The sequence below is a fragment of the Phocoena sinus genome, chromosome 1 (assembly GCF_008692025.1).
Source record: "Phocoena sinus isolate mPhoSin1 chromosome 1, mPhoSin1.pri, whole genome shotgun sequence".
NCBI lineage: Eukaryota > Metazoa > Chordata > Mammalia > Artiodactyla > Phocoenidae > Phocoena > Phocoena sinus.
Window position 1 is genome coordinate 133,124,482 of NC_045763.1, and position 24,246 is coordinate 133,148,727.

The 24,246-nt window shown below is 45.1% G+C and overlaps 1 protein-coding gene across 3 annotated transcripts in view; it reads right to left on the bottom strand.

Annotated features, from left to right (window-relative positions):
* ASTN1 (astrotactin 1) overlaps window positions 1-24,246 on the bottom strand; it is a 337,153-nt gene that overhangs the window by 7,513 nt on the left and 305,394 nt on the right. For 2 of the 3 annotated variants that reach the window (XM_032604858.1, XM_032604850.1), the window contains exons 21-23: window positions 22,203-22,303; window positions 9,043-9,226; window positions 1,364-5,086 (exon numbers count right to left, since the gene is read on the bottom strand). In XM_032604858.1, coding sequence (XP_032460749.1) covers window positions 4,849-5,086; window positions 9,043-9,226; window positions 22,203-22,303 — 523 coding nt within the window. In that variant the 3' untranslated portion in view covers window positions 1,364-4,848. Of the gene's footprint in view, window positions 1-1,363; window positions 5,087-9,042; window positions 9,227-22,202; window positions 22,304-24,246 lie in introns of those variants that run through there. The other variant, XM_032604868.1, reaches the window with a different exon arrangement.

Genomic DNA, 24,246 nt, shown 5'->3' on the forward strand with positions numbered 1-24,246 from the left:
TCTTCTTTTCATGGTGAATTCACACCCGGGACAGAAACTTAGATGCTCCGTCACCGGCTGGGTGGAATAGACACCGTTGAGCTCTCATCCGGTCCCCTTTATTTAGCAGACCAATCCCCATAGTGGCTTAAAGCAATAACCATTTTATTGCGTTGCATAATTTTCAGGGCCAGGAATTCAGGCGGGGCTTGGCAGGTGATTCTTCTCTTCCATGTGACATTGATAGAGGTCGCTGGGTGGTGTGCAGCTGGCAGAGGGACGGGTCTCCAGGGGCCAAGACAGCTTCATTCATGTGTCTGGTGCCTTAGCTGGAATGTCTGGAAGGCTGGGCTCAGCTGGGACAGTGGCCCAGAGTGCTTACATGTGACGTCTCCAGCATGGTGGCCCCAGCACGGTGGCCTCAGATTTCTTCTCCAAGAGTAAGAGTTCCAGAGAAAAAGGCAGAAGCCCCAAGGCCTTTTATGACTCAGACTTGGAAGTCAGAGAGTTTCACTTCCATTCTCATCTATTGGTCAAAACAGTCATCAACCTGCCCAGATTCAAGGGCAGAGGCAGTAGAACACCATTCTAGTTGGGAGGCGTGTCGAAGAATTTATGGGGCCGTCTTTTAAGACTGCCAGTCTGTCTTCTTTTAATAATTCTCACTTGCGCGCACAGACCAGAACTGTCACGGTTACTTTTCAAGAGGGCCAACTAGTGCCTAGGCACTGAATAGCTGGCTATTGAAGAATTTAAAGGGAATCACATGCGCTGGTGGCAGCACAGATAACATCTATTTAAAGGTACGTTGTAGAGAGGGGGCAAAAAAGATTGAGGTTCTGAGCTACAGTTCATAACAGCCAGCCTCTCCCAAATGCCTCTACAGAATGCAAGATAAGAATGGGTCAGGCAGGGCCTTTTGCAACATTCTTCTTAGATGCCCAACATAGAAATTTCAGCAACTTCCATAGAGTCCTGTATGTCTCTGTCATAGCTCTTGCCACCCTTGTAATGATGGGTTCGATGTCTAACTTTCCCTATAAAATGCCATTCTCGGTGACGGAGAACAAGCTTGTCCTACCACCCAGTGTACCTCCCGCACCACACACAGTGTCTGAAATGCAGCAGACGTGCAATAAGTACATTTCATTGGCTAATTATCTGGAGTGGAAGAAAGAAGATGAGAATAGCTAGTACCTAACAATAAGCTTACAATTTGCTGTGAAGGATTTAACCTTTTTTTCTACTTAAGATGATGGGCTATAAGACCTATGTATGTATCAACAGAATCTAAAGTATAACATTTAAAGCTTTAATAATTCCCCAGTTGGTCTAACCAGATCACTCCGATTATTAAAAGACACCGGTAACATCCACACGCCCGACACTTACTGACAGCTTTGTTTATTATTTAGTTGATTATTCCATTTGTATAATCGTACACCGATTCTCTTTTAAACAATACTGCTATACCTGAAGTTGGTCACACTATACTCTCCCTTCCTTCTATAGTAGTAAAGTGGTTTTTTTTCACACTCAGTTTTTTAATAGAACATTTTCAAATATCAAGAAGTGCGATTAACTGAAAGTAACGCACGGACCAAACTCCACGGAAGACAGCCGCACACTCCGTTAAGGGGCTCGTGCCATTACAGTGGGCCATGTCCACTCAGGAGGAGACACCAGTGGCCTCGTGGGATCCCAGGGCTGGCAGAGTGTTGGTGGGTATAAGCAACTCCCTTAAGACCTGTTTGGCAGCTTGGAAAGTCGAGGTTTAATAGTGGCCCCGTCCGTCACCCTTCTAGTCAGAATGGGTTCCTGCAGTCAAACTGTGGGCAGTGTCGTCAGGGTGTGAGCGAGCTTGCCTTCCTCGGGCAAAATCCCCGAGTGAAATCCTCAGGGGGCCCGAGCACCCTCTCCTACTCCATTCATATGGGCCTTATTTTTAACTCGAAAGTAGGTGGGACCCAGGCATAGAGGTTGTGTGTACAGCGTGCATGTGTGTGTGTAGTGTGTGTGTAGACTGTGTGTGTGTGTACACTGTGGATGTAGTGTGTGTTGTGTGTGTACACTGTGGATGTAGAGTGTGTGTCTGTGTACCTCTGTGGCTGCGTGTAGTACGTAGTGTGTGTGCCTATGTGTAGTGTGTACAGTATACGCAGAGGGTGTGTGCATACAGTCTGTATGTGTATAGTGTGTGTGCCTATAGTCTGTATTTGTGTAGTGTGTAAATAATGTGTATAGTCTATAGTGTGTGTGTGTAGTGTGTATACTGTGCATGTAGTATGTGCATATTCTGTGTGTGGAGTGTGTAGCGTGTGTGTTGTGTGCGTGTAGTATGTGTATACACTGTGCAGAGTTTGTAGAGCGTGTAGTGTGTGCACATGTGTGTGTGTTGCGTGTGTAGCGTGTGCATGTGTCTGGGGTGTGTAGTATGTGTATATACTCTCTGCCGAGTGTGTACAGTGTGGGTAGTGTGTGTATATACTGTGTAGAGTGTGTGCTGTGTGTATGTGTGGAGGGCACAGGGCACACTGAAGGAGGGAGAGGGTCACGGAGGGAGAAGGACGGGGCTAAGGAGGAAGGGTATCAGGCAGGAGAAGCAGACAAAGATGAGGATGGACCTGGGGGGAGACGGCAGGAGGGAGGGAAAGCGTGAGCGTGCTTTATTTTAATAACACAGAAGGAGGGACAGGGAACGGTGTCCCTGGTGCCACTCCCCGGCCCCCCTCTCTGGCCCAAGGTCCTGGTCCTCTGCTGTGCAGATCCAGCTTTCTGTGCAGACTTGAATAAAGGAGCAGCAGCGGCAAAACCAGCTCTCACCAAGGCCCCGCCCCACTGGCTGGGGTCCCACTGCTGCCTCCTGTACCCCTTCCTCTTCGGTCAAGGTGAGACACTGGCTTCCGAGGCATTTCACCCACCGCCCGGCATTGACCCCAGGTGGGTCTCAGTTTTCTGCCAGCCTTTGCTCTGGAACTGAGGGGGCTGCATTCCAGAGTCGATATACTGTCTTTCCATCTTTCTGCAGAAAGATGCAGAGAGGGGCGTGAGGTCACCTGTGCTTGCAGCCCTGCCACAGGCTCACTCTCAGGCACTGGCGGGGAGAAGGCTTGTGCTGCAGATCCGTGGTCCCAAAGGACACCCCGGCTGCAGGGTTAGGATGCACTGTGCCCTCCTCCCACTGCAACGCACTGCAGGCATATCTGTGCCATGGAGGCAGGGGCCAGGGAGAGCTGCGCGTCCAGGCAACATGGAAAGCAGAGCTGAGGAGGGCGAGGGGTTAAAATCCTGTGCTCTGGAGTCCGACAGCCTGAATTCAAATGGTGGTTCAGGTAGGTAAGAAACGAGCTGTTGCTAGAATTCAGCGTTACGTAAAGTGCTTAGAGCAGCGTCTGGCACACAGTAAGCACTCAATAAACAAGCTCTGTCATTCTAACCACTTAGAAAAAATTCAATACGGCTCAATGACAACAGGCCTTATAGCTTCTGCATCTCCTTCCTGACCTTTCTCTTGTGTTTCCAAATGAGGAGCCCTGGTCAAAGGCAGGGTGGCTGAACGTGTGTGTTCAGGCCTCTGAGGTGTGTGAGGACAATTAAGGCCATTGCTGGTCCACAGGGCCCTGCAGAGCTCTTTCTGAGAGGCTGGACTTCCCGTTGGCCAGGCCCCCGCTTGTGCCAGTGCCATTGCTCGGGGAGCGGGGCAGAAGCAGTGGCCTGGCCCTTACCTGTGGTCAGGGGAGCTCACCTACACAGAACCTCTGCTGCTCCTGGCAACTAGATGGGGGGTGAAAATGGAATCCTCACCCAGAGAAATGATTTGCAAAACTAGCAACATAACTAAGCAAATTTGGCAAAGGGGAGAATGGACGGAAGTGTTTTGTGATGGGTAATAACTTGAGTTCACTAAAACACTGACATGGAGGCCTTGACCCGTCCTGACCAGAGCGGACATCAGCCGGGACGGATCTGTGCAAGGTAAGCGGCGCAGACACCACAGAGAATCCGGGCATGCGACATGCACTACTGGTCTGCAGAAGTTCACCCTGGAGGTACAGGAGCTTTTTAAAAGAAGAAACTACATTTTTTTTTTTTCGAGAACATGGACTGCTAACCAGACTCCCAGGTAGACTGCTCTGCAGGGGCATTAGACAGGTAGCATTTTATTGCCTCTTAAAGATATATTGTTCAGAGGAGAAGGCAGAGTTCTTCCAGAAGGAGATTTAATTCCCTTAAAATTCCCTTGAAAATCCAGGAGGTCGACCGGGGCCCATAATGGAGGCGAAGTTCACCTCTGCAGTGTGAAGATAGCAATCGGAAGGCCGGGGGCGGAAACCATGAGACCTACACAGGGGCCACCTTCCCAGTTTTCTTGCTGTTGTTCTCTGTGAGCAGAGCTTAGGGTCTTAGTGTGAGAGCTTCCCTAGGACATCTGAGGCTGGGGTCTGAGGCCACTCTACAACTTTCTGGCCTCATCTCTGTCCCCAGGTGCAAGGGACATAGGAACTCAGTGAGCACAGGGTGCACCAACCTAATGGCCCTTTCATGAGAAGCATGGCAGAACCCGAGCATTTTGATGAACCTCTTGGACAAAAAATGAACAAAACAAATTAACCGCAAAACAAGCCCCAAAGTAATTCCCTAAGAAGAAATTTAGGAAGCCCTGGCTAGCAGGCTTACTGACCACACAGATGGAGAACATGACACCCGAGAAGTTCTGCAGGAAGCAAGGATCACCTTCTCGCTAGTTTAGATGTTGCCTGTGGAGGTTTAAACGTTCCCTTAAAAACATTAAAAATCCACACACCAACCCAGACATTTCCCCTCCTCTCTCCTGCTTCCTTTTGGCAGCTGCTCTCTGGCATCATGGCGCTAGATGTCTTTGCTGTCCCCATAATCGTTGTAAGGGATGCTCAGGGTCTGCTCCTCACACGTCTTCCTAAGGTCCCGGCTAAGCTCTGACCAGTCAAGTCCGTAGGGCTTGATCTCGCTGTAGCGGCAGCCCAGGTACTTAAGGGAGCTGCGTCGCAAGCTTATCTTGGGTTCCTGAAGGAGTCCATTGCACCAATTGCTGAGATCCCCAAGCTGAGAAAGGATGAGGCCAGCTTTCCTACGGATCAAGCATGGAGGATGCTTAGGTTAGAAAGAAGAGAAGGCAGGAAAGGTAAACAGTGTGAGACTTTAAACTTCAAGAGGGAAGAGCCCCGTTTATTTTGCTTACTGTTCCATGGCTGGCACTTAGAAGAGGGGGAACCTCCATAAATACTTGTCAAGAAAATGAATGAATGAATGGAAGAATGAATGAATGAATGAAATAATTAATTAATAAGGACGGACGAGCAGAGTAGGGCACCAAAATGGAAACAAAGAAACAAAATGCAATAAGGACAAATACGGAAGAGGAAATGACATACTTTAGTGGGGATTTATGCTCTTTTCAAATCATAGAGCTGACAAATCAGGCCAATTTACTTTAAAGCCAGTAATTTATCACCATTAAATGACAAATAATGTGTTTGACTGGATGTTTCCCTTTTCAAGGGTATTTCTGAACTGAGTAGAAGCCGCCAATATACTGCATTTTGGGGGATATCAAGTGTAACTCATTATGCCTGTATGAAGGTAATTATAGTGTAATAAGGGCACGAACAATAGTGCCCTCAGTGCATATTGACATAGGGTCATTCTTTGGGAAAATGCAGACTCTCAGTGGCACGCATCACCTAATTAACCCCCAGGTGAGCTCCTGCTCTGTTCTGCAATCTCCCTCGGAAAGTCAGGAGGCTAGTGCCATTGAGACCCGAGACCCCATCCAAAGAGTGGGAAGAAGACGAGGTGATGAGAGGGCACCTGAGCTGTTGCAGATCCCTGAGAGAATGGTTAGAGGAGGGCAAGGTCTCCCCAAGTTCACACACACTGTAAAGGAGTGATCCCACTGGGCCAAGAATAGGGTGTGAGACCCCCTGCGCATAGCTTGGGGAAGCGGGCTGTCGCCAGGATCTAGCTCACTGGTGTACGGCCTCTTCTTGGCATCCACTTCTGGTGTTAGAGATGGGACTGCCTGACGGCCAGTTCTCAGCCCGCACTGGCTTTGACTCTGAACACTCAGGATAAGTGAAGGAACGGGGATTCCCTCATTTAGCTGTGTTCTTTCCCTTCTTCAAAAAACCATGGGTGACCAGAGACCCATGAAAGAATAGTCTCTTATTCCAACAAGCCCACGTGAGGCTCTAAAATCTGTTCTGGAAAGTTCAATGAACAGGACCCCTTGCAGTATTTATCAACTGCTAGGCTAACTTCACACGTGAGGAAGCATCTCTTTTCTAATGCAATCAACAATTCTTTCCAGAAACTGGAAGTTTCTTCACCAAGTTTAGAATGAGCTCTCAAGAACAAGAAGCACATTCATTTCATGCCTCTTCTTCCGTCCTGGCTACGAGCGTCACAAGGGGTGAGCTCACCACATTCCTAGGAGGGCAAGCGAGAGACGGGCGGGGATGACGGACGTTGGAAGCAAGGTGTTGAGCTGTGGCAGCAAAGTCAAGGGACCCAGAGAGTGTGAGGTCATCGGAGGCCAGTCAAGTTTTCTCCCACTGCAATGGTGGGTCAGAGAAAATCAAACACTCTGCCGACTAAGTCACACCTTATGCAGATTGCCTCTCCTCTGCCCATCAGCCTCTGCCCTTTGGCCAAGCAGGCTTTCCAAAAGTCATCATCAACAGGGACTTTGGTGGCCTTCCTCTTAATCTGTCCTGCTGCATGTCATTAGCTGTTGACACATTCTTGGGATGTGGATGAAGGGGGAGAGAAGAAAGAGTAAAGGGCAGCATCTGCCTCATCTTGAAGAAGTGGATAAAGGAACACATCCTAGCCATCCTTTCAAACAAATGGATTTAATTAGCCCATGGAGTTGTTTGTGGCTATTTTCATTGCTCCCTTTTAAAAAAAAGATAATAATTCATTTGGGTATGTCCTTGACCATCTCAGAGCCTTCTTCTTTCTTAAGAGCAATGCGACCAAGGCTGTCCTCAAGGTATTTCAACTCTCATGGAGGCTTCCATGAATTTTAATGGAATTGGATTTAACTGAAGCAAGGGAATACTTTCTGCTTGCTTGCAGGGCGTATGTACCCTCTGACCCTTTTCTACTTATTCTCACAACTAACTCCAAAGCGGTGAAGTATCTCAAGGCAGGAGACTTCTTGTTTCCCGTGGTTCTCCCCCAGATCCATGACACTGAAGAGCGAAACTTGATTTTCCACAAGCTAATGAAACTACAATTTTCCCCCCTAATATATAGCCTTAAAAAACCAGTATTACACATGAAAGAGTCTCCTGGGAAGACTCCTGAGAGTCTTCTCTTTTTGAGAAGACAGTGTCAAGTCAGCAGCAGGCCTTACTTTACAACGAGATCGGCATTTTTTCCCCCTGCGCACTTTCTTCACTAACCAATTTTCCTTCTGACTCTTGAGTTACAAGAGAGAAATTTTAAAAGCAGTCCAAATTCCCTTGGAAGTCAAGATGATGTATGCAATGTTAGTGCTTTTCAAATTGTGACATTTATGTTCCTTGACAAAGAACTGCATATATGTACTCAATAAATGTCAGAAGGAGGGAGGAGAGAGCATGAAGGGAATTGGGGAGAGAGCTGGAGAGAGGGGATGATATTAGGTATGAGTAATAATAAGGACAGGAGTAATGGTAAGGTATGGAGCAGGGAGGCTATTTCATAATATATATCTACCTTCTAACCCAGGGTTTGCTTTTTACCAAAATTGAGACAGAACAAATTAAAGCCCCCTTATATATTTCCCTCTGTGTCCTGTCCATAGCCATGGCATCTGTTTGCCCAAGAATAATCAACCTTTATAAACTTTGGGAAATAATTTATGGAACGCAGAAAGATTCTTCCTGACCTTACACATAAAATCATTTTATTTTAGGAAGGTAATCCTAGATTTTCTCCTTTCTTCAAAAGTAAGAAAATAGGTAAGCGGGGCGGGGGATGTCCTGTACAATGGTCTTCTAGAAAAGTTTATAAATTCAGGTCATACGAGGCATCCTGAGACTAAGTCTCCTTTCCAACTGATCAGATATCAGACACATGGGATGACTTTTGGGTGATACTTTTATTGATCCCTTTTGGCAGGAGAGCAAGAATTCTGAGTGCCAGAGGATCCTACCGTATTGATTTTCTTCATTTACTTTCCTCCTCTCTTTCTTTCTCTTCTTTCTTTCCTTCCCTCCCTCCCTCCCTTCCTTCCCCCCGCTATTTCTTTTTTCTTTATGAACTCCTAAATAGTTTTGGGATGTATAAGTTTGGGGACATTCCACGTGAAAAGCCTCTTCACTGTGTTTATCTGAAAATCTTAGTATTTCCAGAGAAATCTTCTCCTCTCAGAGCAGCAATACACAGCCATGTTGAATGGAACAAAGGAAAGGTGTTATCTCTACGCATTCTTCCCATTCCTCTCTTTCCAAGAACTCTATCTGGGCTATATAACCTAAAAGCAGGAGTACTGAGTATTAGGAAGTTGTAGCCTTGGGGCCAGGGCAAGTTGGCAAACACTACATTATCCTAACTTTGGCCAAGTTAGATGTCAAGATGGGTCATTGGCTACCCCCATTCTGCCTTTCAAGAGAATGTAGAATTTAGCTCGAAATACGTCTGTATAATGCATATATGTAAAGTTCATATGCAGTAAATATTTTTGGATAACCTCTTCAATAAAATTCCTAATTTTCTTTCAAAAGACTAAGCTTTTGGCTCCTACGGTTTAGCCTTTGGAATGCTGTGTCAGCATGATAAAGAGGGGGTAAAACAACTCAAGGGCAAAGGTTTTTTCAGAGTTCAGGAAATGCATTCATGGCTTGACTTAAATACAGCATAAATACAGCTTATCCATAACTAATCAGTATGAACCGAGCTGTCTAAAAGCACAGGACTTACAGCAGCTAAGCTCACCCAGGATATCTGCAAATTCATGAAGGCAGTATTATAGTGGAAGAGGTACAAAATTTCAAAAAGCTGAGGTCTTTAAAAGAGATAATGAAGTTTACTGATTACCTGGGGCCTAATTCATCCTCACACCGCCAGGTGAATTCTCCAAAACTCTCGTAATGCTGGTTATAGTGGTAGAGGACTCGATGGAGCGTGGGGGAACCCAGATCCAGGAGGGTGTTGTAGGCGGTCTGCTGCTCCTTCCCACTGGTATAGCCATTGAAGAGATTGTAGATCTTGTCTGCTATTTCTGAGGATGGGAGAAAAGGCCAATAAATAAGATTATACACACACACACACATATATATATACACACACACACACACACACACGTATACATATATATATATATACACACACACATATATATACACATATACATAAATGATTATAAATACAGGCACATAGGTGTGTATATGCATGTATATGTGTGTGTATATATACACGTGTGTGTGATATTACTCAAAGAATACTGTACTGCCCTATCAGGTTTCAGTTTTCTCTTCTATAAAATGAAAGGCTTCAAATAGAATCTCTCTAAGGTCAATTTACGTGATAATATTCTTTGTCTTCACCCATGTTTCCTAATAATACAGAGCCTGAGGCAAGAGCTCATAGATTGATACTTTATTGGCAAATGCATTCCCAGAGAAGCAGGAGGGAGGATAGAGAGAAATGAGGCAAGAAAGGAGGAAGAGTGAATATAAGAAAATGCTCTAAGGAGTTGATGGCTATGTTTTGCAGGAGAGGATGTATGAAGCTATTGGATCCTCACTGGTCCATCTGGGGGAGAACAGAAGAAGACTTTATATCCAGCTCCCATTCAGGATTGGTCCATGGGGACTTTTCACATTTGCCCCCATGAGGCATTAACTCCCCTGCACCTCTAAGCTGCATGCTTGGGTACAAAGTGAGTCCTGCAAAAGCAATGGGGAAGCCCTGGGCAGCGGGGAGCAGCCTTCGGCTCAGGGATGAAGTCGGGAACTGTCAGGTCACGCCTCCAGCCATGTGAAGAACCTGAAGTAGCCACAGTGCCAAAAGCAACCTGGCCCCGTGACTGCAGGAATGCGGGTCTTTTTGCTAGGGCCACCCAGACAGGTAGGAAGGCAAGCTTGTAGATCTGTGCTGACATGTACATTGAATCCAGTGCGTTCTGCAGTTCCAAACGAGTGATCTTTTGGCTTAATTTATACCTCTTATATTTCTGCCTCCAAGGTATACATTGCTAAGATTGAACTCGGTGATGTGGCAAAGTGGCAATGAATTTGTGTAGCCTTGGCATTTTTTCCTGTGGAGCTCAAAGCACTTTATCATTAAATATTTTCTCATTAAACCTGTCAGAAAGGAGATTTGTTGACATTTGCTTCCTAAACAGCTGGGAACTGAGATCTGGAGAGCTTTGTCTCAGATCCAGTGTTAAATCTGGGGATGAAGAGGCTAAGTCTACAGGCTCCTAAGCCAGACTTTGCCCACTTGACCCCCTGTTAGCCTAAAGGCCCTGATCCCTTGTCACTACTCCAAGTGAATTCAAGGTTGCTGGTGATGACTGAGTCATCATTTTAAGAGTTTCCTGGGTTGGAATAAATAAAATTTCTACCTCTACTCTGCCCAAGCATTGCAATAATTTCCCTTTTTGTCTATCTTGCCCATTGCCTACGAAAACAGGAGCCAGACCTCACTTCCTCAGTGTCCTGAGTGGCAAGACCAAGGCCAGACAAAATAATAGATAAAAAAAATGTTAGCTAAATGAATGAAATTTATGACCTTGGCAGTCATTTGAATCCACTTTGGTGGAGGGTTTCTGGTGATATATCTCCAGACCTGGGTTGTACCAACCCTTTAGCAATTAAACCCTTGTAACCAGCATCTTTAAGCTGCAATAAAAATAATTTCAGCTGAGAAATCCATTCAGATTTTCAGGACTTTAAAATTCTCAGGTTGTTAAAATAAGATCAAGAGATAAAGTGGACAGTGATATAGACTATAAAGATCTCTGGTATTTATTATATAGAATATAAAGAATATAAATAAAAAGTATATAGAATATAAAGAGCTCTGGTACTTATGTATTAACATCCTACTAATTGCCAAGAACTTCACATGTGTGAATTCTAATCCTCATACCACCACTGCACAATGAATATGAATGTCTTTGTGCTACAAATGAGGCCAGGTTACCTGCCCACGGTCATATAGCCAGTGTGGGCTGGAGTCAAGCTTTAAAACTCTATCTTCCATTGCTCTTTTGCACCTATGCTCAGGGTATGGTAGTGTTTAACCAATTTAAGATACAGGAGGGGCTTCCCTGGTGGCGCAGTGGTTGAGAGTCCGCCTGCCAATGCAGGGGACACGGGTTTGTGCCCCGGTCCGGGAGGATCCCACGTGCCGCGGTGCGGCTGGGCCCGTGAGCCATGGCCGCTGGGCCTGCGCGTCCGGAGCCTGTGCTCCACGGCGGGAGAGGCCACAACAGTGAGAGAGGCCCGTGTACCGCAAAAAAAAAAAAAAAAAAAAAGATACAGGAGGCAGGGTCTTGGGGGATGCTTTCTGGGTTGACTCTTTCTGGTAGAGGACATTGCCCTGGCTGGCCCATAAATTCCAAGTAAGAGAGAGTCCTAGTAGATATGCAGGGAGTCTGTCATTTCTGGAGTAGAAATGGAAAGAAGCAGAAGGACTATTCTAAGACCTGTGCTTGTTCACTGGGAGGCAGGGAGTACGTACTTAGAGAAGAATGACCAGCAGTGCAGAAACCTAGGTGAACAGACCAGAGCCCAGACAGGGAGGTTCGCGGTTCCTTCTCTCGTTTTTTTTTTTTTGCGGTACGCGGGCCTCTCACTGCTGTGGCCTCTCCCGTTGCGGAGCACAGGCTCCGGACGTGCAGGCTCAGCGGCCATGGCTCACAGGCCCAGCCGCTCCGCGGCATGTGGGATCCTCCCGGACCGGGCCACGGACCCGCATCCCCTCCATCGGCAGGTGGACTCTCAACCACTGCGCCACCAGGGAAGCCCAGGGGTTCCTTCTCTTATCCTTTTACTGCTGTCAATCTGTTCTTATTTCCAGTGATGGGACACAGCATCACAGGCCTAAGGCCCTGGTTGTGACAGTCTGCTGAGCAACAGTGATGACTGAGAAGGTGCTTTCTGGCATATTTACTATCCTCCTAACACAACAGTAATATCCAGCTAGAGTAGGCTAATGCTTCCCGTTAGCAGAAGCATTTGTGCCTGAGACCAGGTGGGATAGTCCCAGTTTCTACCATAAATTTCCTAAAACCAAGATAATCTAACACCAGGGTGTGCTTAAAAGCCTTCATCGGTAAATGGGATATTATATTCAGAAAAATCTACACGCTAGGCTCCTAGAGACCGAATATTTCTGGCCCCTCCTATCTCCAATGAGGGAATTTATGGATATTATTTCATTAGCGTTCATGGCATCTCAAGAATTCACTAACTCAAAGAAAGTTAAAGACTATAAGATATTTTTCGTTATCATTTAACCCAGCTTTCAGCTTCACAGAAGTCTCGAGTTTTCCAAAACAGGTATCTGTCTTCCCTCTCTTTGACATGCATGGTGTTCAGGAATAGTTAAAATGCAGGTGAAGAGATGGCAGGGTGTCTACATACACAGCTTCATCACAAAAAAAAAAAAAAAGAGAAGGGAGCCAATATCTCTCGGGCATCAGAATAAATGAACAGGGCTGGTACTGAAGGCTTCAGACCCAAAAGTATGGTTAAGAATAGGCACCATGGGGAATGTAAATTGATACAGCCACTATGGGGAACAGTATGGAGGTTCCTTAAAAAACTACAAATAGAACTACCATACGACCCAGCAATCCCACTACTGGGCATATACCCTGAGAAAACCATAATTCAAAAAGAGTCATGTACCAAAATGTTCATTGCAGCTCTGTTTACAATAGCCCTGAGATGGAAACAACCTAAGTGCCCATCATCGGATGAATGGATAAAGAAGATGTGGCACATATATACAATGGAATATTACTCAGCCATAAAAAGAAACGAAATTGAGTTATTTGTAGTGAGGTGGATGGACCTAGAGTCTGTCATACAGAGTGAAGTAAGTCAGAAAGAGAAAAACAAATACCGTATGCTAACACATATATATGGAATCTAAGGGAAAAAAAAAAGGTCATGAAGAAACTAGGGGTAAGATGGGAATAAAGACACAGACCTACTAGAGAATGGACTTGAGGATATGGGGAGGGGGAAGGGGAAGCTGGGACAAAGTGAGAGAGTGGCATGGACATATATACACTAGCAAACATAAAATGGATAGCTAGTGGGAAGCAGCCGCATAGCACAGGGAGATCAGCTCGGTGCTTTGTGACCACCTAGAGGGGTGGGATAGGGAGGGTGGGAGGGAGGAAGACACAAGAGGGAAGAGATATGGGAACATATGTATATGTATAACTGATTTACTTTGTTATAAAGCAGAAACTAACACACCATTGTAAAGCAATTATACTCCAATAAAGATGTTAAAAAAAATAAAAAAGGAATAGGCACCATGACATCAAATGGAGTTGGGCTCCACTACACTAGCTGTGTGGCCTTGGACATGTTACTTAACCTCTCTGGGTTTTAGTTTCCTTGTCTGTTCAGTGATGGTTAATAACACATATCTTCCAAGGTTATTGTGAGGCTAAGAGTGATATCGAATATAAAGCATCTCTTTAGCATGATGTCTGGACAAAGCAAGTACACTTTTATTCATTAATTCATTCCGTAAATATTTTTACTGAGTGCTTACCACGTGCTTGACATGTTTCTAGGTACTTGGCTACACCAGGGAGAAACTTTGACAAAAAGTCCTCATCCTATGACACTTACAGTCTGGTGGTAGGACACATTCAGCTAAGCAATACACATAATAAATAAGTAAGATACAGCGTGCTAGAAAGTGGGAAAAAGTAAAACAGGAGAAGGAGCATTGCGAGTGCTGCATGGGGCATTGCAATTTTAAATAGAGGGGTGTCACTGAAAAGATGACATTCAAGCCATGACTTGGAGGAGGGGGGAGAATGATCTGTGAGGATATCTGGGGCACAGCATAGGAGTGAGAGGAAATGCCAGCACGGAGGCCCCCCAGCTATGGTGGGCAGCAGATCTGAAAGCAGCAATAAGCCATGGTGTCTGGAAGTGAGTGAGGGGGAGAGTTGGGCAATAGCAGATATTATTTTTTAAAATTCCTGTTACTGGTTCTCTACTAGATCATGCTTTTCCCAATGCCATGACACAGAGAGAGGCTGAAACACAAGAGTCCAAGAGTGGGGAAATAGTCTTATTTAAATGAGAGGAGTGACTCCAGGGGCAGAAGGGAGCTTTCTTATCCCCCAGCAGTGGTTGCTCTTTTTCCTATGAAATAAGAATCCTGGGAAGCACCGATACCTTCTGCCAATGGCTTCCTTGGCTGCTGTAACAAAAGTCTCCTCAATGGAGGTCCTAAGTCATCATTTACATTATTTTGGGGGGATCTACCTGAAACCCCAGTCTGTCCCCACACTGAAGTAACTGACCATAGAATTCCACGTGAAAACTTGAGGACAATGAATCCCAACTGGCTTTATATTTTTGTCATTCTAAGCACTGTCCAAATTGCAAAGCCCCTTTCCCCCATCTTCCAAGTCTGTCTGTCCTCTCCCCTACCCTTCTCTCCCCATGCTGCTCTGTGCTTCCTTCACACCAATGATTCTCAAACTTGAGAATTAAACTTGATTCACAACCTGGAAGGCTTGTGAAAGCACAGATTTCTGGTTCCCACTGGAGTTCCTGATCCAGCAGGTCTCAGTTGGAACCTGAGTATTGGCATATCTAACAAGTTCCAAGGTGAGGTTGATGCTGCTTGTCTGGACCACACTTTGAGCACCACTGTTCTATACTCATTCATTCTCTCAAAACTTTCTTACTTCCTCTGGGACCAACACTGTTATGTGGCAACCAACTCTCCGTTCACCCTTGACCTTGGAACACACTCTTCCTTCCCTCCATACCCCTGCATCGGCTGAAACCTGCATGACACCTTCTCCAGTACTGAGGGATCCTTCTCATACACCAGAAAAGAGCCACCTCCCCGAAAACAATTTTTTTCTCTCAATATATGTAAAAGTCCCTCCACTTTAAAATCTTACCTGTCTCTTTCTATTTCCCACCATTCACTTCCTAACTATGCTTCTCCAGACACGGCAGAATCTAGCATCTGGTTATCTTCTCCACCTCATTTCTTATCACCATTTTGGGTGACTTCACTGCCAAAATGAAAGGCCTGCTTAAGTCTAGAGACTCCCCCATCATCAAAGCCAATCACTGGGCTGAGAACTTCTCCATCTCTGAAATAATAAATCCAAATATCACATATGTACTGTGAACACAACCTCTTTTCATGGTTCCTATACTTATTGCTACCAAATCTGTTCTTCAATGACAGAAACCCCAAGTCCTTTGACATCTTCGTTCACTCCAGGCATCAGTCCTGTATTTACATCCTTTTCTACTTAACCTGATCTACGCGGCCCATTGCTAGTGTCCTCGAGTAGCTTGCTCCATCTTCTGCTCTTCCTTTACCTTCACATAGGCTGCTAGGGTCTGCCAGGGAAACATCACAAGCGGTTGAACGAGGTGGTCTTGCTTAGCTGACCTGGGTGGTCTTGCTTCAGCTGAGCACTTTGGACATACCTCTATACATCGCTTTTCACAATATAGGATAAGGCTGGAAGAACTCTTCTTTCTCTCACGCTCCACATCCAATCCATTTAGCAAATCCTTTTAGTTCTACCATCAAAATAATTTAGAATTGGACCACTTCTCATCACCTATATCCTGATCATTCTAGTTTAAAACAATATCATCTCTCCTCTGTATTGCCACAGCCTGCTAATCGGTCTTCCCACTTCCACCTTGGACCCAATATTTGGAAGTCCATGCTCAACAAAGTAGACAGAACGATCCTGTAACATTAAGTCTGATCATGTCATTCTTCTGCCCAAAGTTTTCCAGGGCTTCCCATCCCAGTCCCTAGCAGAATCCCATTGCCTACTCTGATGACCACGCATTACAGGATCTTCCCCACAGCCTCTCACAGCTCCTCTCCTGTTCCTTTCCTTCTCATCATCTTTCTCACCAGAGGAGCCTCCTTTCTCTTCTTCAAACACGCCAAGGATGTCTGCACTGCGGCTCCTCTACTGGAATGGACCACCTCCAGATATCTGTGTGCTTTCCTCCTTCTCCTTCCTCTCAGCCCACTCTAGTTGAAATTCTACCCCCCGCCTTCCTAAACCATTTCCCTGCTTATATGTCACCATAACGTATGTCACTATCTGAAATATTACTTATTTTGCTACTTTTTTGCTTTGTCACCCCTGCTTAAATATAATCTCCACGAGGCAGGGGAATTTTGCCCCCAATGCCTAGACCAGCTATTTAGTAAGGGCTTAAGATAAGTTGTCTGATTTGATAAATTCATGAAATCTGATTATAAAGTTCTTGAAAATAGATTCTGAGCCTAGTTCTTTTTGTTTCTTTAGCATCGAACACCAGATTGTGGTATTAATTAATAAATGACTGTGGAAGAAGCAAATGAAGAAATGGATAGGATTTATGTTTGGCATCAGGAAAGGAGGATGAATGTTGGAGGAAAGATGAATGAGAACTAGCCTTCACTTAGTGAAGCCACATGAAGAACCCGTGAAGGTCATGCCCCAACCTAGAGACTAGGTTGACCTTATTACTGACTAGCCTTTCCTGCCGGGTAAAGGGTGTTTTCAGTAAAACATTGGTAGAAACTTCCTTGCTCAGTGACTTTACTGTCATAAGGCAGTAAAATTCTTCATAGAAAGTATCTAGTTTAGGAAAATGATCGTATAAGAAATAGGGTCTGGACTGACATGTATACACTGATGTGTATAAAACTGATGACTAATAAGAACCTGTTGTATAAAAAAATAAATTAAATAAGATTAAAAAAAAAAAGAAATAGGGTCTGCCTTCCTGCTAGATAATTAGGAGCTGAGGTCATGCTCTGGGTCACTTAAAAGGTAATTCCCATTTGTCACTAGTTGTAAACTCAACCCAAGTGAGCTATATTTATGATCGCCATCTGGGTTTGAAGAAGGCAAAGCTTATGTGCTTTGGCATAACGGCCAGGCCTGTATTAATTGGCAAGGATGTCCTCAATTAGTCTAACTCATTAATCTCCACATCTGCCCCGTACAGGACTCCTCTCTGGCTGAAGGATAACGGGACCTGGGAATGTTATTTCATTCTCTCAGCATTAAGTTGCTTCTCGTGCTCCCAGCTGGTCTGCTGGGATTTCAGAAAGTCTTCTTTGTCAGGGAGCACAAATGGTCAGAAGCACATCTTGATATGCTTTGGGAACGAGATGAACACAAAGAAGCCCCACAGAGAAATAGTATAGCGGCCTCTCCTGGGCAGATTATTCTTTGCTGGCCACTCTTTATTCCAGAGTTGCTTCTATCCCTCTATTCCTGCAGGTGGCACTGTCCGGCATCTCTCCTAGGTGCTATTCACCCCACTGATGTCCAACCAGCCTGCTGCCTATTCAGCAAACAAGTCCAAGGTGCCTACCACTGCTGGCAAGGACATCAGCAAATTCTCCAAACGGAAATAGCTGGGACACCTTCTCAACACCTGTTCTGACTCTGGCTTGGAGTAGAAATCAACAGATGATGAAATAAGGGTAACTTGGGTCCTTCCCAGTCTCTCATCTAGGTGTTTTCAACCCCAGATTCTGCTTTCATCATCAAGGGATTTCAGAGACCTTCAAAAGTCATTCAGTCCATACCCTACAAACCAGGCAACACTCACTCCAGAGAGAAGCACATTTGTCTTATACTAAGGGTCTCCATTCTACTATAACATCTCAGTGGACACCAATAATCCTGAAAAGGAGAATTATTTTGCTATATAAATTGAACACTATTATTTTTATGTATTGATATGTCTTTTCTTCATCAGTATTGAGAGACAAAGAAAGGTTTTCAGTCTTTACATAATAATCCTCTAAATATCTAATTTAACATTGCAAGCAAAATAGGGATTGATGTCAAATAATGAGTCTGAGTGCAGGCCCTGTAAGATGCTAGCTTTGTGACCCTGGTCAGCTAACCTACTCTGCTCCGAATCTCAGTGTCTACATCTATAAGATGGGGGCAATATTCTATTCATTCAGTAAATATTTATTAAATTTAGTTAGGTCCCATTTGTTTATTTTTGGTTTTATTTTCTTTACTTGAGGAGGTGGGTCAAAAAAGATCTTGCTGTGGTTTATGTCAGAGTGTTTTCCTATGTTTCCCTCTAAGAGTTTTATAGTGTCCGGTCTTACATTTAGGTCTTTAATCCATTTTGAGTTTATTCTTGTGTATGGTGTTAGGTAGTGTTCTAATTTCATTCTTTTACATGTAGCTGTCCAGTTTTCCCAGCACCACTTATTGAAGAGGTTGTCTTTCCTCCATTGTATATTTTTGCCTCCTTTGTCATAGATTAGGTGACCATAGGTGCGTGGGTTTATCTCTGGGCTTTCTATCCTGTTCCACTGATCTGTATTTCTGTTTTTGTGCCAGTACCATACTGTCTTGATTACTGAGCTTGGTAGTATAGTTTGAAGTCAGGGAGCCTGATTCCTCCAGCTCTGTTTTTCTTTCTCAAGATTGCTTTGGCTATCTGGGCTCTTTTGTGTTTCCATGCAAATTGTAAAAGGAAACCATAAACTAGACAAAAAGACAACCCTCAGAGTGAGACAAAATATTTGCAAATGAAGCAATGGACAAAGGATTAATCTCCAGAATATTCAAACAGCTCATGGAGCTCAATATAAAAAACCAAACAACCCAATCAAAAAATGGGCAGAAGGGCTTCCCTGGTGGCACAGTGGTTGAGAGTCTGCCTGCCGATGAAGGGGACACGAGTTCGTACCCCGTTCCGGGAAGATCCCACATGCCGCGGAGCGGCTGGGCCCGTGAGCCATGGCCGCTGAGCCTGCTCATCTGGAGCCTGTGCTCCGCAACGGGAGAATCCACAGCAGGGAGAGGCCCGTGTACCGCAAAGAAAAAAAATAAAAATAAAAAGGGCAGAAGACCTAAACAGACCTCTCTCCAAAGAAGACATACAGATGGCCAAGAGGCACATAAAAAGATGCTCAATATCACTAATTATTAGAGAAATGCAAATCAAAACTACAATGAGGTATCACCTCACACAGGTCAGAATGGCCATCATCAAAAAATCTACAAACAATAAATGCTGGAGAGGGTGTGGAGAAAAGGGAATCCTCATACACTGTTGGTGGGAATGTAAATTGGTACAGCCACTATGGAAAACAGCATGGAAGTTCCTTAAAAAACTAAAAATAGAACTACCATATGACCCAGCAATAACACTACTGGGCATATACCCTGAAAAAAACCATAATTCAAAAGGACACATGTATCTCAATGTTCACTGCAGCTCTACTTACAATAGCCAGGACATGGAAACAATATAATGTCCAATGACAGATGAATGGATAAAGAAGATGTGGTACATATATATACAATGGAATATTACTCAGCCATAAAAAGGAATGAAATGGGGTCATTTGTAGAGTTGTAGATGGTCCTAGAGTCTGTTATACAGAGTAAAGTAAGTCAGAAAGAGAAAAAAATCATATAGTAACGCATATATGTGGAATCTAGAAAAATGGTACAGGTGAACCTATTTGCAGGGCAGGAATAGAGACAGACAAAGAGAATGGACATGTGGACACGGGGGAGAAGGGGAGGGTGGTACAAATTGGGAGATTAGGATTGACATACATACACTACCATGCGTAAAATCGATAGATAGTGGGAACCTGCTATAAAGCACAGGAAGCTCAGCTTGGTGCTCTGTGATGACCTAGATGGGTGGGATTAGCGGGGTGGGACGTCCAAGAGGGAGGGGCTATATGTATACATATAGCTGATTCACTTTGCTGTACAGCAGAAACTAACACATCAAATAAAAATAAATAAGTACATAAATAAATAAATATTTATTGAGTTCCTACTTGAGAACAAACTCTAGGCATGGTTAATGATCTTAACAGAGACATTGACTGATGCTGGAAGTTTAGGTTGGGAAAGTTTCAATAAGAGAAATATTGTGTCTAAGCTGATGTGCTAGTAGCCTGAAAATCATCCTGTTCATGGCTCCTGACTCCAGTTGTATCAGGTTGACCATGAGGGACACAATCCCACAATGTATACTCCTTAATAGTTACTGAATACTTACTACTGGACAGGCACTTAAAAACACTTTACATAAATTCACTAATTTAACTCTCACTAGAAACTTATTATCTAGGGTACCATTATGCCCCACCCCATTTTACAGAGTAGTAAACTGAGGCACAAGGTGAAGTAACCTGCCCAAGGTCAAGTAGTTAGATGGTAGAGCAGAAATTTGACCCTGGGTGGTCTGACTCCAGAGTCTACGTTTCCTGGAACGAGTCAGTCACCATGCTCCTTTCTAAGTGTTAGGGACATAATCATAGGCAAACAGAGAACATAACTCTGCTCTCATGGAACTCACTGTCTAATGAGATAAACAGATATTGAACAAGGCATTATAATAACAAACTGAGATATATGTTCTGAAAGAAAGAAACATGGTACTATGAGGGCATCTAGCAGTGGCCCTGGACCCCTTCCGTACTGAGGAAGGACACTTCTTCTGAGATCTGCAGGCTGAGAGGAGTTAATCAGTGAAAGGGGTGGAACTGGAGAGTATTTGAGGTAGTGAGACTAACACGTGCAAAGGCTCCGTGTTGGAAATGGAAATGGTGTGTTGGAGGAACTGAGAAAGGCAGTGAGGCTTCAGGAAATACAGAGATTGATGGGGAGTGTGGGCAAGAAGAGGCTGGTGAAGTGGGCAAGGGTCCCTCCATTTAAGTCCTAATATGCCTGTTACATATTTTGATCTTCATCACAAGAGGAATAGCAATCCATTAAAGAGTTGTAAGAAGAGGCGTTATGTGATCAGATTTCTGTGTTGAAAATAACAGTGCCTTTAACATGCCATGCATGTTAAATGAGGCAATAAATGAAAGTCCTTTCAGAAGGTGTAAAGTGCTACAGCATCAGTGATTTTAATTAAAGTAGGTCTAGGTCTCTCTACCCACTGTGACTTTGAATCACCCTTTGAACATTGTGGGATTGTGTCAACTCATAGCCAACTTCATACAGCTGGAGTCAGGAGCCACAGTTAAGGTGATTTGAGGGGTACCACATGCCAGCTTGGCAACAGCATTTCTCCTATTAAAACTTGCACAACCTAAACTTCTAGCATCAGTCACCATCTCTGTTAATGTGCGTATGCTATCGGTCCGTTAGCTGTCCAACTGTTGATAGAAATTACTAGTTGATCGGATCACTTTAACTGGTGCCACAGCCCCACAGAAGTGGTGCCCAAGAGAGTTAAATTCTGGTTGTGGAGGGGATGTAATAAGCCTTAGAGCAAGTGACGATATCAAGACCTCCACGGAGCTTCATGAGGAGAAGCAGCAGCGAGAAGTGTGCTATTCGTGTAATGGATGTTGACTGAAAACAAACTCTTCCTAATTGACAGGGGCTCATTCTGGTGCACTGAAGAGGGACAATTCTTTACCAAAGAACTGGTCCATAACAACTCTAAAATATAGAATGAAGATTCTGACACATCTTTGGTAGGGAGGGAGTGATATAGCAATTAATTCTAAATCTGTAGCCTTCCTATGCACATCTCTGGTAGGGAGGGAGTGATATAGCAATTAATTCTAAATCTGTAGCCTTCCTATGCTAATCTTTCAGATGTGTACCAAAAAAATATGAAGAGAGTAAGTTATCCGATCAGCATTCTGAGGGCAGAGGTCACAGGTACTAAAGCACCTGGTACCATGTACATAAGCACCTGGTGCATCGCCATGTGTGTCTGGGGCTTTCACCAGTATCTCCTACTGGCTCTCTGACTTACAGACTATGTGGGAATAACGGGATGCAATGCAGATTTCCGCCAGAGGCAGAGGTTGAGGAGTTCCTGGAAAGCAGATGCTCCTGTCCTGGGCCTTGAATTCTCCCCCTTCCCTGCTGAACTTCAGGTTGTTCTGTTTGACTCTCTTGCTTGCCCTTTCCCCATGGCGAGGGGAGGTCCCTGGAGCATCCCTCTGCAGACTCTGCTGGCCTCAGTGTCTCTTACCTTGGGCTTTGACATCATCCACCACTGGGCAAGGGGTCTTCACGATCACGTCACTTGGCCTGGAGCGTCGTCCTGTGTTGTCCACTCCCCACAGGGTGAACCTGGCAGGGAGGGGAGGGTAGCATTAACAGAGAGAACCTGCAGTCCAGCTGACAGCACAAGCCTTACTGGACGGGCGGGTTTGCCCCTGGTCTGCTCTCGCCACCCTGCCATGCACTTACTGCCATCACCAGGTCATAAAGCATGCAGTCTAGAGCCTCTTGCTGCTTCCCGGTAGGTCTGGGCTGTCATTTGCTGTCTTGAGGATATTACCTCATGGCGAGCAAAGTGGGGTCCCCAGACCAGTAGCATCACTGGGGAAGTTGATAGTAATGACCATTCTCATGCCCCATGCCAGACCTACTGAATCAGAAACTCTAGGGGTGGCAACAAAGATCTGTGCTATGACAAGCCTTCCAGGTGATTCTGATGCCAGTTCCATTCTGACAACCACCAAGCTGAGGGAAAGAGCATGTATCTGTGGAAACAGATGGTCTGAAGTGGGGTCTGAAGCTCCACTCCCTGCATGTGGAGTTGTCAGTTAACTCCTCTGAGCTTTACTCTCCCTATTCTGTGAAATGGAGCTGATAATAAAACTGCTTGTAGGTCACTGCGATGATTAAATGAGATAATAAAGCACAGGAAGACCTAGCGCAGTACCTGGAGCTCAATGACATTGCATAAATTATATTAATTCTGTTCTGTTCATCTTGTGCCCAGTTGAGGCTTTTATGCCGAGCACTGAGGACTACTCTCCTCTTTAAGTCAGAAGTGAAAACACCAGAGCTGGGGGGTCCTGACGTGCCTGTGACTAGGGGCTCTATCTCCTGTATGCAGTTCCTTCTGACCCACTTAGGTGCTCCCCGCCGTGGACCAGGAGTCCAGAGTGGAAATCTTATGCTACCCCTGGCAACAAGAAGATGTGGTTCTAAGAGCCCCCTCCACCCTTCCACACACACACACACACACACACACACACACACACACACACACACATACACACATCAGGAAGAGGATGAAGACCCGGCCATCAAAGGCTGAATGTAAAATTTCCCCCTTGGGTGATGGAATTCGATGGAGAGGAAAGAGCGACGCCAGGTTCTGCTACTCAGACAGGAATTTGAATATAACCATGAAGATAACCTCTGGTGTCGGTGCCCGGGACCTCTAACAACTAATCTAGTGAGTCTGAAACAAATCATTAATGCTGCTTTTCTTGTCTCTTTCTCTTTTGCTGTCGCCATGGGAGGTTGCATTTATTGGCAAGTCTGGATTTTCTTTCCTCTTGGCAGAGCTACAGGGAGGAAGAGATGTGAAAAGAAGAAAGATGCCCCAGGACAGAGGGGCCCGGTACATGTTAAGGTAAATGAGCCTCAGACAGTTGAACCGATGAGGTAGAAAAGGAATGGAAATGGCCTAATGATTCCGTCAGGAAATATAAGTTTCTCTCAGCAGAGAAAAGACAGCCTTGCATCTACGACTGCCTCCCCACAGAGAAGCCCAGGAAACGGTCAGTGTTAAGAACCTGTGTGTCCTGATGTGTTGTCTTCCCTCCCTCTGCCTTCTCCAGTCTCATGCTGGAATCACATCCCACTGGATGTGCTGGCCCAGCTGGGTGCAGACCTGCCCGTGTGCTCCCCGCGGGAACCGCCCAGCCTCCTTGCTGTCAGTCAGACAAGGACCAGGTGCTTGGCTTTCTCATCTTATGTGCACAAGGTGTCTCTGTCCGTTCTACTGTCCTCTGCTTCTTGTCTTGCTACTTAGTTCAATCTACCACCTCACCTAGTACTAAACCCCTCTCCCACCTGATCCGAAATCCAGGACTGGCTTCTCCCCCGTCACCATTCCCTCCCATCCCAGGTCTGAGTGAGCCCTTTGCATCCAGCCTCACACACTGGGCTGCCTGGACCCCGAGCAATGGCAGCCCCTGGAATTTTGCATCGTTCCCCACCCCCCATATACACACCTGATCAGCCTTTTGCTACTATTTCTAGAAATGTGACTG